This window comes from Mesoplodon densirostris, chromosome 2 (assembly GCF_025265405.1).
Source record: "Mesoplodon densirostris isolate mMesDen1 chromosome 2, mMesDen1 primary haplotype, whole genome shotgun sequence".
Lineage (NCBI taxonomy): Eukaryota > Metazoa > Chordata > Mammalia > Artiodactyla > Ziphiidae > Mesoplodon > Mesoplodon densirostris.
Window position 1 is genome coordinate 59302801 of NC_082662.1, and position 16317 is coordinate 59319117.

The 16317-nt window shown below is 35.6% G+C and overlaps 1 protein-coding gene across 1 annotated transcript in view; it reads right to left on the bottom strand.

The window, feature by feature from the left end:
- DNAI4 (dynein axonemal intermediate chain 4) overlaps positions 1–16317 on the bottom strand; it is a 107505-nt gene that overhangs the window by 17519 nt on the left and 73669 nt on the right. Inside the window, 1 exon segment of the mRNA XM_060089934.1 lies at positions 11438–11632. Within this exon segment, the coding sequence (XP_059945917.1) occupies positions 11438–11632 (195 nt within the window).

Here is a 16317-nt window from a genome sequence, read left to right on the forward strand (position 1 = left end):
TTAATTAAACTTAAAAGATTTTGCACAGCAAAAGAAACCATAAACTAGACAAAAAGACAACCCTCAGAATGGGAGAAAACATTTGCAAATGAAACACCAGACAAAGGATTAATCTCCAAAATATACAAACAGCTCATGGAGCTCAATATCAAAAAATCAAACAATCCAGTTAAAAAATGGACAGCAGACCTAAATATACATTTCACCAAGGAAGACATACAGATGGCCAGAGGCACATGAAAAGATGCTCAACATCACTAGTTATTAGAGAAATTCAAGTCAAAAGTACAATGAGGGGATTTCCCTGCTGCTGCAGTGGTTGGGAGTCTGCCTGCCAATGCAGGGGACACGGGTTCAAGCCCTGGTCTGGGAAGATCGCACATGCCACAGAGCAACTAAGTCCATGCACCACAGCTGCTGAGCCTGCACTGCAGAACCCACGAGCCGCAACTGCTGGACCTGCATGCCATAACTGCTGAGGCCTGCATGCCTAGAGCCTGTGCTCCACAAGAGAGGCCACTGCAATGAGAAGCCCACGCACTGCAATGAAGAGTAGCCCCCACTTGCCATGACCAGAGAGAGACTGTACACAACAAAGACCCAACACAGCCAAAAATAAATAAATAAATAAAGTAAAAAACAACCATAAAAAGCACTACAATGATGTATCTCCTCATGCCAGTCAGAATGGCCATTATCAAAAAATCTAGAAACAATAAATGCTGGAAAGGGTGTGGTGAAAAGGGAACCCTCCTGCACTGTTGGTAGCAATGTAAATTGATACAACCACTATGGAAAACAGTATGGAGGTTCCTTTGAAAACTAAAAATAGAACTACCATATGACTCAGCAATCCCACTACTAGGCATATACCCTGAGAAAACCATAATTCAAAGGGACATGTACCACAATGTTCATTGCAACACTATTTACAATAGCCAGGACATGGAACCAACCTAAATGTCCATCGATAGATAAATGGATAAAGAAGATGTGACACATATATACAATGGAATATTACTCAGCCATAAAAAGAAATGAAATTGAGTTATTTGTAGTGAGGTGGATGGACCTAGAATCTGTCATACAGAGTGAAGTAAGCCAGAAAGAGAAAAACAAATACCATATGCTAATGCATATATATGGCATCTAAAAAACAAAAACAAAAAATGGTACTGTTGAACCTAGCTGCAGGGCAGGAATAAAGACGTAGACACAGAGAATGGACTTGAGGACACGGGGTGGGAGGGGGAAGCTGGGGTGAAGTGAGAGTAGCATCGACATATATACATTACCGAATGTAAAATAGTTAGCTAGTGGGAAGCAGCTGCATAGCACAGGGAGATCAGCTCAGTGCTTTGTGATGACCTAGAGGGGTGGGATAGGGAGGATGGGAGGGAGGCTCAAGAGGGATGGGATGTGGGGACAGATGTATGCATATGGCTGATTCACTTTGTTGTACAACAGAAACTAACACAATATTGTGAAGGAATTATACTCCAATAAAGATCTATTTTAAAAAAGGTCCTTGTCTGCTTTTGCACCATCTCAGTCATCTTTTCATCCGTTTCTATTAATTGATTTTTCTCAATTATGGCTCACATTTTCCTGCTTCTTTACATGACTAGTAATTATTTTTATTGGAGGCTGTACATCATAAAATTTACAGCACTGAATGACTAGATTGTGTTTTCTTACAAACAATACAGTGTTGAAGTTTGTTTTATCAAGCAGTGAACTTATGTTCAAATTATCTTGCTTTTTAAATTAGCTTTTTCTAAAGTGTGTGAAGGTAGGGATCTAAACTAGATAGAACAATTTAAGTATGAATGTATCTGATAATAAAGCTCTCAAATATATACAGTAAAATTAATAAGCCTAGAGAAAATAGAGACAAATCCATAATCATAATTAAAGATACTAACAATACTCTCTCATTAGTTGATAGAACACGTCAACAAAAACTCAATAAAAATGAAAGATTTGTAAAACACTATCAATCAATTTGACATACTTAACATCTAAAGAATACTGCACTAAATAATAGAATACCCCATCTTCTTGAGTGTGGAACATTCATCATATGCTGGGCCATAAAATAATTCTTAATAAATTTCAAAGGGTAGAAATCATATAGAATATGTTCTCTGACCGCCATGTTAAATTAGAATTCAGTAAGAAAAGATGAATAAAAAATTACTAAAAACTTGGAAACTAAACAGTATACTTTTTTTTTTTTTTGCGGTACGTGGGCCTCTCACCGCTGTGACCTCTCCCGTTGCGCAGCACAGGATCCAGATGTGCAGGCTCAGCGGCCATGGCCCACGGGCCCAGCCGCTCCGCGGCACGTGGGATCCTCCCGGACCAGGGCACAAACCCGCGTCCCCTGCATCGGCAGGCGGACTCCCAACCACTGTGCCATCAGGGAAGCCCTAAACAGCATACTTTTAACTAACCTAAACATCAAAGAAAAACCCGCATGGAAAATTAAAAATTATTTGGAACTGAATAATAATAAAAACACAAGATATCAATATTTGTAAGAGGCAGGAAAATTTATAGTATTAAATGCCTATCTTAGACATGAAAAAAGATGTAAAATCAATGATCCAAACTTTCATCTTAAGAAGCTACAAAAAGAAGAGTAGATTAAATTCAACGAAGAAAAGCATAAAGTAAAAATGAAAATAACTGAAGTTTTTTTTGAAAAAGACCAAAAAATTGAGTTAATCATTGAAACAAGAAGATACTTTTGAAAGGATTAGTATAATTGAAAAAGCCCTAACTAGACTAATAAAAAAGAGAAAAAAGTCACAAATGACCAATATGAAGAATGAAATAGGAGATACCACTATAAATCCTACAGATATCAAAAGAATTTAAAGAGAGGATATTATGAGCAACTTTATGCATATAATTTCAACAACATAGACAAAATGGGTAAATTCCTTACAAATTACCAAAACTGACACAGGTAGGAATAGAATAACCCTATATTTGTCAAAGAAATTAAATTTGCAATTTGAAAAATTTCTATAAAGAAAACTCCATCTCAGATGGTTTCACTGGTAAATTTTATCAAACATTTAAAGAAATAATATGCAATTCTTTTTTTGAAAACAGAGAATGAGGGAAGACTTTCAAAACTCATACTATAAGTCCATCATAACACAAAATAACTTCAAAGGAACAGAAAATTACAGAAAAATATGTTGCATGAGACTAGTCACAAAAATTCTCAATAGAGTATTAGAAAACTGAATTCAACAGTATATAAAAAGGATAATATATCATAACCAAGTGAAGTTTAACCAGAGGAATTCAGTTTGTTTTAACATTTTAAAGTCAAGCAATGTAACTGGCCACATTGACAGATTAAAGGAAAAAATTACATAATTGTTTTAATAATTCAGAAAATGTTTTGAACAAAATTCAACACCGATTTATGTTTAAAAATATCTAGCAAACTGGAATGAGAAGGAAATTTCCTCAAACCAGTAAAAGGCATCTATACAAAACTATACTTAACATCTTATTTAACAATGAAATACTGAATTCCTTTATCCTAAGTTCAGAAACAAGACAAAGACATTTGCAACCTTGGGGCAGGCAAAGATTTCTTAGAGAATACATGGAAAGTATTTACTACAAAAGGAAAAACTGATAGATAAGACTTCATCAAAATTAAAAACCTCTGCTCAACAACAGACAAATATATGTTATAGGCTTAAAGAAAATAGTTGTATCTTTCAAAGAGCTTGTATCCAGAATATATTTTTTTTAAAAAAAGCTCTTACAACTTGATTTTTTTTCAAAAAGACAACTCAATTTTAAAATGCACAAAGAACTTGACCAAATATTACACAGAAGAAGATATACAAATGACAAAAAAGTTATTAAAAAGATTGCCTCCAGAGATCTCCATCTCAACACCAGCACCCAGCTTCACTCAACGACCAGCAAGCTACAGTGCTGGACACCCTATGCCAAACAACTAGCAAGACAGGAACACAACGCCACCCATTAGCAGAGAGGCTTCCTCAAATCATAAAAAGTCCGCAAACACCCCAAAACACACCACCAGACGTGGACCTGCCCACCAGAAAGACAAGATCCAGCCTCATCCACCAGAACACAGGCAGTACTCCCCTCCACCAAGAAGCCTACACAACCCACTAAACCAACCTTAGCCACTGGGGACAGACACCAAAAACAACGGGAACTACGAACCTGCAGCCTGCAAAAAGGAGACCCCAAACACAGTAACATAAGCAAAATGAGAAGACAGAAAAACACACAGCAGGAGAAGGAGCAAGATAAAAACCCACCAGACCTAACAAATGAAGAGGTAATAGGCAGTCTATCTGAAAAAGAATTCAGAATAATGATGGTAAAGATGATCCAAAATCTTGGAAATAGAATAGACAAAATGCAAGAAACAGTTAACAAGGACCTAGAAGAACTAAAGACGAATCAAGCATCGATTAAAAACACAATAAATGAAATAAAAAATACTCTAGATGGGATCAATAGCAGAATAACTGAGGCAGAAGAACGGATAAGTGAGGTGGAAGATAAAATAGTGGAAATAACTGCTGCACAGCAAAATAAAGAAAAAAGAATGAAAAGAACAGAGGACAGTCTCAGAGACCTCTGGGACAACATTAAACGCACCAACATTCGAATTATAGGGGTTCCAGAAGAAGAAGAGAAAAAGAAAGGGACTGAGAAAATATTTGAAGAGATTATAGTTGAAAACTTCCCTAATATGGGAAAGGAAATAGTTAATCAAGTCCAGGAGGCACAGAGAGTCCCATACAGAATAAATCCAAGGAGAAATACACCAAGACACATATTAATCAAACTGTCAAAAATTAAACACAAAGAAATCATATTAAAAGCAGCAAGGCAAAAACAACAAATAACACACAAGGGAATCCCCATCAGGATAACAGCTGATCTCTCAGCAGAAACTCTACAAGCCAGAAGGGAGTGGCAGGACATACTTAAAGTGATGAAGGAGAAAAACCTGCAACCAAGATTACTCTACCCAGCAAGGATCTCATTCAGATTTGATGGAGAAATTAAAACGTTTACAGACAAGCAAAAGCTGAGAGAGTTCAGCACCACCAAACCAGCTTTACAACAAATGCTAAAGGAACTTCTCTAGGCAAGAAACACAACAGAAGGAAAAGACCTACAATAACGAACCCAAAACAATTAAGAAAATGGGAATAGGAACATACATATCAATAATTACCTTAAATGTAAATGGACTAAATGCTCCCACCAAAAGACACAGACTGGCTGAATGGATACAAAAACAAGACCCATATATATGCTGTCTACAAGAGACCCACTTCAGACCTAGAGACACATACAGACTGAAAGTAAGGGGATGGAAAAAGATATTCCATGCAAATGGAAACCAAAAGAAAGCTGGAGTAGCAATTCTCATATCAGACAAAATAGACATTAAAATAAAGACTACTAGAAGAGACAAAGAAGGACACTACATAATGATCAAGGGATCAATCCAAGAAGAAGATATAACAATTGTAAATATTTATGCACCAAACATAGGAGCACCTCAATACATAAGGGAAATATTAACAGCCATAAAGGGAGAAATCGACAGTAACACAATCATAGTAGGGGACTTTAACACCCCACTTTCACCAATGGACAGGTCATCCAAAATGAAAATAAATAAGGAAACACAAGCTTTAAATGATACATTAAACAAGATGGACTTAATTGATATTTATAGGACATTCCATCCAAAAACAACAGAATACACATTTTTCTCAAGTGCTCATGGAACATTCTCCAGGATAGATCATATCTTGGGTCACAAATCAAGCCTTGGTAAATTTAAGAAAATTGAAATTGTATCAAGTATCTTTTCTGACCACAATGCTATGAGACTAGATATCAATTACAGGAAAAGAGCTGTAAAACATACAAACACATGGAGGCTAAACAATACACTACTTAATAACGAAGTGATCACTGAAGAAATCAAAGAGGAAATTAAAAAATACCTAGAAACAAATGACAATGGAGACACGACGACCCAAAACCTATGGGATGCAGCAAAAGCAGTTCTAAGAGGGAAGTTTATGGCAATACAATCCCACCTTAAGAAACAGGAAATATCTCGAATAAACAACCTAACCTTGCACCTAAAGCAATTAGAGAAAGAACAAAAACATCCCAAAGTTAGCAGAAGGAAAGAAATCATAAAAATCAGATCAGAAATAAATGAAAAAGAAATGAAGGAAACGATAGCAAAGATCAATAAAACTAAAAGCTGGTTCTTTGAGAAGATAAACAAAATTGATAAACCATTAGCCAGACTCATCAAGAAAAAAAGGGAGAAGACTCAAATCAATAGAATTAGAAATGAAAAAGGAGAGGTAACAACTGACACTGCAGAAATACAAAAGATCATGAGAGATTACTATAAGCAACTCTATGCCAATAAAATGGACAACCTGGAAGAAATGGACAAATTCTTAGAAATGCACAACCTGCCAAGACTGAATCAGGAAGAAATAGAAAATATGAACAGACCAATCACAAGCACTGAAATTGAAACTGTGATTAAAAATCTTCCAACAAACAAAAGCCCAGGACCAGATGGCTTCACAGGCGAATTCTATCAAGCATTTAGAGAAGAGCTAACACCTATCCTTCTCAAACTCTTCCAAAATATAGCAGAGGGAGGAACACTCCCAAACTCATTCTATGAGGCCACCATCACCTTGATACCAAAACCAGACAAGGATGTCACAAAGAAAGAAAACTACAGGCCAATATCACTGATGAACATAGATGCAAAAATCCTCAACAAAATACTAGCAAACAGAATCCAACAGCACATTAAAAGGATCATACACCATGATCAAGTGGGGTTTATTCCAGGAATGCAAGGATTCTTCAATATACGCAAATCAATCAATGTGATACACCATATTAACAAACTGAAGGAGAAAAACCATATGATCATCTCAATAGATGCAGAGAAAGCTTTTGACAAAATTCAACACCCATTTATGATAAAAACCCTGCAGAAAGTAGGCATAGAGGGAACTTTCCTCAACATAATAAAGGCCATATATGACAAACCCACAGCCAGCATCGTCCTCAATGGTGAAAAACTGAAACCATTTCCACTAAGATCAGGAACAAGACAAGGTTGCCCACTCTCACCACTCTTATTCAACATAGTTTTGGAAGTTTTAGCCACAGCAATCAGAGAAGAAAAGGAAATAAAAGGAATCCAAATGGGAAAAGAAGAAGTAAAGCTGTCACTGTTTGCAGATGACATGATACTATACATAGAGAATCCTAAAGATGCTACCAGAAAACTACTGGAGCTAATCAATGAATTTGGTAAAGTTGCAGGATACAAAATTAATGCACAGAAATCTCTGGCATTCCTATATACTAATGATGAAAAATCTGAAAGTGAAATCAAGGAAACACTCCCATTTACCGTTGCAACAAAAAGAATAAAATATCTAGGAATAAACCTACCTAAGGAGACAAAAGACCTGTATGCAGAAAATTATAAGACACTGATGAAAGAAATTAAAGATGATACAAATAGATGGAGAGATGTACCATGTTCTTGGATTGGAAGAATCAACATTGTGAAAATGACTCTACTACCCAAAGCAATCTACAGATTCAATGCAATCCCTATCAAACTACCAATGGCATTTTTCACAGAACTAGAACAAAAAATTTCACAATTTGTATGGAAACACAAAAGACCCCGAATAGCCAAAGCAATCTTGAGAACGAAAAATGGAGCTGGAGGAATCAGGCTCCCTGACTTCAGACTATACTACAAAGCTACAGTAATCAAGACAGTATGGTACTGGCACAAAAACAGAAAGATAGATCAATGGAACAGGATAGAAAGCCCAGAGATAAACCCACGGACATATGGTCACCTTATCTTTGATAAAGGAGGCAGGAATGTACAGTGGAGAAAGGACAGTCTCTTCAATAAGTGGTGCTGGGAAAACTGGACAGGGACATGTAAAAGTATGAGATTAGATCACTCCCTAACACCATACACAAAAATTAGCTCAAAATGGATTAAAGACCTAAATGTAAGGCCAGACACTATCAAACTCCTAGAGGAAAACATAGGCAGAACACTCTATGACATAAATCACAGCAAGATCCTTTTTGACCCACCTCCTAGAGAAATGGAAATAAAGACAAAAATAAACACATGGGACCTAATGAAACTTCAAAGCTTTTGCACAGCAAAGGAAACCATAAACAAGACCAAAAGACAACCCTCAGAATGGGAGAAAATATTTGCAAATGAAGCAACTGACAAAGGATTAATCTCCAAAATTTATAAACAGCTCATGCAGCTCAATAGCAAAAAAACAAACAACCCTATCCAAAAATGGGCAGGAGACCTAAATAGACATTTCTCCACAGAAGATATACAGACAGCCAACAAACACATGAAAGGATGCTCAACATCTTTACTCATTAGAGAAATGCAAATCAAAACTACAATGAGATATCATCTCACACCAGTCAGAATGGCCATCATCAAAAAATCTAGAAACAATAAATGCTGGCGAGGGTGTGGAAAAAAGGGAACACTCTTGCACTGCTGGTGGGAATGTGAATTGGTACAGCCACTATGGAGAACGGTATGGAGGTTCCTTAAAAAACTACAAATAGAACTACCATATGACCCAGCAATCCCACTACTGGGCATATACCCTGAGAAAACCATAATTCAAAAAGAGACATGTACCAAAATGTTCATAGCAGCCCTATTTACAATAGCCCGGAGATGGAAACAACCTAAGTGTCCATCATCGGATGAATGGATAAAGAAGATGTGGCACATATATACAATGGAATATTACTCAGCCATAAAAAGAAATGAAATTGAGCTATTTGTAATGAGGTGGATGGACCTAGAGTCTGTCATACAGAGTGAAGTAAGTCAGAAAGAGAAAGACAAATACTGTATGCTGACACATATATATGGAATTTAAGAAAAAAATGTCATCAAGAACATAGGGGTAAGACAGGAATAAAGACACAGACCTACTAGAGCATGGACTTGAGGATATGGGGAGGGGGAAGGGTAAGCTGTGACAAAGTGAAAGAGCGGCATGGACATATATACACTACCAAATGTAAGGTAGATAGCTAGTGGGAAGCAGCCGCATAGCACAGGGAGATCAGCTCGGTTCTTTGTGACCGCCTGGAGGGGTGGGATAGGGAGGGTGGGAGGGAGACGCAAAAGGGAGGGGATATGGGAACGTATGTATATGTATAACTGATTAAATTTGTAAAATAAAAAAAAAAAAAAAAAAAAAAAAAGATTGCCAACGGCAGGCATTATCAAGAATGTGGGGTTTCCCTGGTGGCAGTGGTTAAGAATCCACCTGCCAATGTAGGGGACACGGGTTCAAGCCCTGGTCCAGGAAGGTCCCACATGCCGCCGAGCAATTAAGCCCATTCACCACAACTACTGAGCCTGCACTCTATAGCCCGTGAGCCACAACTACTGAGCCCGTGTACCACAACTACTGAAGCCCACATGCCTAGCGCCCATGCTCTGCAACAAGAGAAGCCACCACAATGAGAAGACTGTGCACTGCAATGAAGAGTAACCCCCGCTCAGTAACGAAGACCTACTGCAGCCAAAAAAAAAAAGAAGGTGGAGCAACTCCTGTATATTTCTTGTGGGATTGTAAAATGGTACATATAATCTGGAAAGGTATTTTGCAGTCTCTGAAAAAGTTATACATACATCTATCTATCCAAAGACCCAATAATTCCATTTCTAGGTATTTATCTAAGAGAAATTAAAACATATATCCACAAAAAGACACACAAAAATGGTCATAGCAGCTTTATTCATAATAGCTCAAAGATGTACAGGTGTCCATCAGCAGGTGAATGAATATACAAATTATTATGGTATATTCATAAAAAGGAATAGTACTCAGAAAAAAATGAACTACTTATATACATATCAATGTAGATGAATCTCAAAAACATTATGTTAAGTAAAAGAAGCCAGACACAAAAGAATACTTACTATACAAACCCACTTATATGATATACCAAAACAATTTATCTATAGTGATAGAAATCAGTTTAATACCTGTCTATAAGGGTGTATATTTTAACTGGAAAACAGCAGAAGGGAACTTTTGGGGTTGGTAAATATATTTTCTGTCTTGATTACAGTATTAGTTATACAGGCTTATACATTCTTAAATGTATCAAATTATGCAGTTAAAATATATGTATTTCATTATATGTAAATCTTACCTCATTAAAAAATTTCCTACTATATTTCTATTTCTTAGATACATTTAAAGAAGTGATCTACCACCAGTTTTGTTTTTAAAACATCAAAATTCACAGTACTCAGTAAAATTTTAACCTTATAACTCTAATTATGGGACAAAAAATTTATATATATGATAAAAATTTTAAAACATCAACCTAATATGAGATAATAAGCATAGTTTTCAATATTCTTAGATGTAAGTAAGCAAAAAGGTTTACATCCATTTGTCACACACACAATTTTGTAACCTAATCTTTTTTTTTTTTTTTTTTTTTTGTGGTACGCGGGCTTCTCACTGCTGTGGCCTCTCCCGTTGCGGAGCACAGGCTCCGGATGCGCAGGCTCCGGATGCGCAGGCTCAGCGGCCATGGCGCACGGACCCAGCCGCTCCGCAGCATGTGGGATCCTCCCAAACCGGGGCACGAACCCGTGTCCCCTGCATCGGCAGGCGGACTCTCAACCACTGCGCCACCAGGGAAGCCCCTAACCTAATCTTTTGATGTAGGCATATAGAAGATCACTTTTGACTTGAAGGATCAAGAAAGATTTCATAAAGGAGTTTGCCCTAAGCCATACTTGAAAGCTGGGAATTGAAATTGAAAAGATGAATTAGATAATCTCTCAAATCCTTCAAAATATTTTGTGAATCTATGAGATGGGATTTGTAGAAATAAGAGTATGTAATTAAATTAGGGAGAGGTAATAAAAGCTAGAACCTGGAAAGTATAAATGGCAATGGAAAGGGGAGTTTGATTATGAGAGAATAATTCAATGAGGGGACAACGGAGAGGAAAGAGCCAAAGGTAAAAGTCTACACCTTTTTCTTTGGGGTTCCTGGTCTGGACTCTTTTGCCACTCACATGTTTAGTGCTGCAAACTATATAAAAATGTCTTCTGATCAGTGATAACTCAGTCTAGATATTGCATTTAGAAATAATAACATCATTTGATTTTTTTAATTATTTGAGCTTAACTAAAAGTGATTATTTTTAAATATGTTTTTTAAAGTACAAAATCGTTATTTCAAAACAACACCATGTTTTTTAAAAAAAGATTTTTAGTATATAATGTATTAAATACCTTTTAAAACAGGAAGCTGACGATAAGCTGCAAGTTTTGGCTGAAATATATTTTCCATTATAACTCGTTCCATAAAAAATAAGTCCTGTTGGAACTTATCAGATTTCAATACTTCCTCTGAGTTATCTTCTTCTTCATCATGGACTTTAGCCAGAGTTACATTTTCAATATCCATTAGAGAACTACTTTCACTAACTGTAAAATACAAATATGATGCAATGCTAAAATAATTCAAATAATATTAGCTGATTTGTACATTCTAAAGATTTAAGAAATGACATTTTGCCACCACTATTTGTTTTCCTCCAGTATTTAACAACTTCAATAGACATTTATTGAACGTCTTTTACAAACCGAGCACATACAAGATATACATAAATTATATTATTTTGGAATTTTTAACCACTCAAAAATGTGTGTTTTCCAGAAAATAAGCAATGATAACTCATAAGGTAATTTGTATCTCTCTATATTTTTATTCAAATTGAAATAAAATTATTATCAGTCTTCAGATAAAGGTTTGATTTGATTATTGCTTTATAGGAACAATAAATTAATTTTTATTGATTTTATTGATGCTATAAGAAATTACCAAAAACTTAGTGGATTAAAACCATACAAATGTATTATCTTAGAGTTCTGTAGGTTAGAGGTCTGACTCAGGTTTCACTGGGCTAAAACAAAAAAGTTAATAGGGTTATGTTCCTTTCTGAAGGCTCTAGAGGAGAATTCATTTCCTTGCCTTTTCCAACTTCTAGAGGCCACCAGCAACCCTTCCTTCATCTTCAAAAGACAGCAATATTGCATCTCTCTGATAGTCTTCTGTCATTACATTCCTCTCTGACCAGAACTGGAAAAAGTGCTCCAATTTTAAGTACCCGTGTGATTAGTTTGTGTCCACTCCAGTAACCCAGGATAACCTCCTTCTTTGAAGATCCTTAGTGTAATCACATCTGGAAAGTATCTTTTGTCATGTAAGGTAATTTATTCACAGGTTCCAGAGATTGGGATGTGTATATATTTGGGGAATGATTCTGCCTATCACATTACTTAGTAAAAAAAAAAACAGAATGAAGGGGAATCCTGCATCCATGAAGATGGAGTAGACACTTTTTCTTATTCCTCTTCTAAATACAACTAAAAACCCTGGACATCATATATAAAACAAACATAGGAAGCCTTTGAAAACCTTTGATAGAAGGAGGCAAAGCAACAAGAGAGCTCAGGACACAAGGAATGACACAGTGGTGAGTTCTCTGGATTCCTTATTGCTGCATATACTCAAGACAAACCTCCTCTCTCTAGCCAAAAGACCAGGAAAAGAAAAACCTTGCAAGAAAAAAAAAACTTTTAAAATATAACCATTCCACTCCAGACAAAAACACAGAGAAAAAATTGCAGCCTTACTCATTCCACAAATTCCACTAGCCAAGTGGGGAGCCTAGAATTCCATCCTTGCCAGGCTCTAACAAGGCATCCCAATCTCCCAGCCTTCCAGTGAGTGTGGTGTCAGAAAAGGATTAGTAAGGAGCCAGGACTTTCAATCCTAACAAAAATAATAACTGTGCTGCCCTTTCTGCAATGTCAGCAGAGACCAGTTGGGGAACATGGAATTCCACACCTACCTGGCACTAACAGTATTCTTCTCCCCAACAGAATAGTCAGAGTTGGACTGGTAGAGTCAGAACTCACAGAACTGCCCCAAAGTAATAAAGCCAAGTCCCAATCCATGGTGTCAGGGAGTGGTAATGAGGTGCTCCTATCCCTCCCACTCATATAGGTATCAATGGAAATCAGAGCTCCCCACCTGCCCCTGCAAAACAGTAATGAGGAGATGATCCCCTCCTTCACTGTAATTGAAGGTCAAGTGGAGAACCTGGATTTCTACAAAACCCCACTTCTACTCCCACCTGGCAGTAATGGAGCAGTAAATTCCCCTGTCAAAATAGTGTCAAACAAAGCCTGCTAAAAAGGAAGGTTTAGAGAAGATCCAGTTCTCATGACATAATGCCCAAAATTTCTAAATTTCAACTGAAAGTCACTCATCATACAAAGACCCAAGAAAATCTCAACCTAAATGAAACAAAAAATAAAATAAAATCAATAGATGCCAACACTGAGATGACAGAGATGTGAATTATCTGACAGTTTAAGGCAATCATCAAAAAAATGTTTCAAGCATTTATGAACACATTTGAAACATGGAATAATAGAAAGTATTATCAAAGAAATTAAAAATCTTAGTAAATCAATTCAAGAGCCAAATGGAAATTTTAGAAATGAAAAATGAAATAATCAAAATTTTAAAATTCAATGGATGTGCTCAACAGCAAAATGGAGGGGACAAAGGAAAGAATTAGTGAACTTGATGAGAGAACAATATAAATTACCTAATCTGAAAAACAGAAAGAAAACAATCTGAAAAAAACAAGAAAGAAGAGAGGCTCAAAGGCCTGTGGGACTATAACAAGATATCTAACATTCATGTCATTGGGGAGAGCAGAAAGAGGATGAGACTGAAAAATGTACTTGAAGAAATAATAGCTGAAATTTTCCAAAATTTAGCAAAGAATAACATACAGAATCAAGAAACTCAGTGAATTCCAAAGAAGATAAACCTAAAGAAATCCACACCAAGACATCATACTCAAATTTACCAAAACTGAAAACAAAGTAAATAAAAATATAGAAAGCATTAAGGAAGAAATGATGTCTTATATACAGAGATAAATAATTTGAATAACAGCAGATTTGTCATCAGAAACCATGGAGGCCAGAGGAAGTGGCACACATATTCTAAGTGATGAGAGAAAATAACTTTCAACCAAGAATCCTATATCCACTAAAAATATTTTATAGGAATAAAGGTGAAATTAAGATATTCTCAGATGAAGAAATACTAAGAGAATTTGTTGCCAGCAGATCTTCCTTAAGAATGGCTAAAGGAGAATGGCTAAACAAGAAGGAAATTATTGTAAAAATGAATTTTGGAATATCAGAGAGAAAAACAGAATGGGGAGAGTAAAAATATAGGTAAATACAATTTCCTTCTCTTCAGTTTTCTTAATTATGTTTGATGGTTGATATAAAAATTACAACTAGCTGATACAGTTCAATGTTCAAATACTCCATTTAAATATTTAAAGGAAATACTTAGGGCAAACATATAAACAGGGGAGAGTGAAAAGATATAAAGGGGGGAAGATTTCTACTCTTAACCTGGTAAAATGTCAACACAAGTGGACTGCAATATGTAGAGCATCCACTAAAAAAAGCTCCACAAAGAGATAAACTCAGAAATACCATATATATATTAGAATGGAATTGTGAAAAAAATGAGTCACCAACAGGAAGACTGAAAGTGGGGGAATGGAAAAGGGTATTCTATTCAAATGGAAATAAAAAGAAAGCTGCACTAACTATACTTATATCAGACAAAATAGACTTTAAAACAAAGACTATTACAAGATACAGAGAAGGGCATAATGTAATGATAAAGGGATTATCCCAACAAAAAGGAAAACAGTTGTAAATATATATACACTCAACATAAGAACATTTAATTACATAAAGCAAATACAAATAGATGTAAAGGGAAAGATTTTATAATAATTTAACAAGAATTATTATAATTGTAGAATAATAAAACAATAATACATAATTGTATAATAATAGAAAGGGACATTACACTTACATCAATGGACAGATCATCCAGACAGAAAATCAAAAGGAAACATTTGGCTTATACAACACATCAGACCAGATTGTTTAATAGGTATACAAAACATTCATCCAAAAAACAGCAGGATACACATTCTTTTCAAGTGCACATTGAATATTCTCCAGGGTAGATAACACGTTAGTCCACATACAGGTTTCAGTAAATTTAAGAAGACTGAAATCATATAAAGCATCTTTTCTGGCCACAGAGGTATGAGACAAGAAGTCAACTACAAGAAAAACCTGGAAACACAAACATGTGGAGTCTAAACAACATGCTACAAAACAACAAATGAGTTACTGAAGAAATCAAAGAGAAAATCGAAAAATACCTTGAGATAAATGAAAGTGGAAATACAACATTACAAAATCTATGGGATGCAACAAAAGCAGTTCTCAGAGGAAAGTTTATAGTGATACAAGTCTACCTCAGGAAACAAGAAAAATCTCAAACAATTTAAAATTACACCTAAAGGAACTAGAGAAAGAAGAACCAACATCGCCCCACAGTTACTAAAAGGAAGGAAATAATAAAGATCAGTGCAGAAATAAATGAAATAGGCACTAAAAAACAATAGAAAAAAATCAATGAAACTAAGAGCTGGTTCTTTGAAAAAAGATACAAAATTAATAAACCTTTAGCCAGACTTTTCAAGAAGGATAGAGGACTCATATAAATAAAATCAGAAATGAAAGAGTAAAAGTTACAACCAACATTACAGAAATATAAAGTATTATAAGAGATTATTATGAACAATTACATGCAAACAAATTGGACAGCCAATTTGTTGTTTAGAAGAAATGGATAAAGTTCTATAAATACACAACCTACAAAGACTGATCATAATAAAATAGAAAACCTGAACTAACAGATGACTAGTAAGGAGATTCACTAATTAGAAATCTCCCAACAAACAAAAGTCCAAGACCAGACAGCTTCACTGGTGAATTCTACCAAATTTAAAGGATTACCTATTCTTCTCAAATTATTCCAAAAGATTGAAGAGGGAACACGTCCAAATTTATTCTATAAGGCCAACATAGATACCAAAATCAAAGACAGTAAAAACAAAAAGAAAACAACCGGTCAACATCCCAGATAAACATAGATGCAAAGATCCTCAACAAAATATCAACAAACAAAATTCAACAATACATTA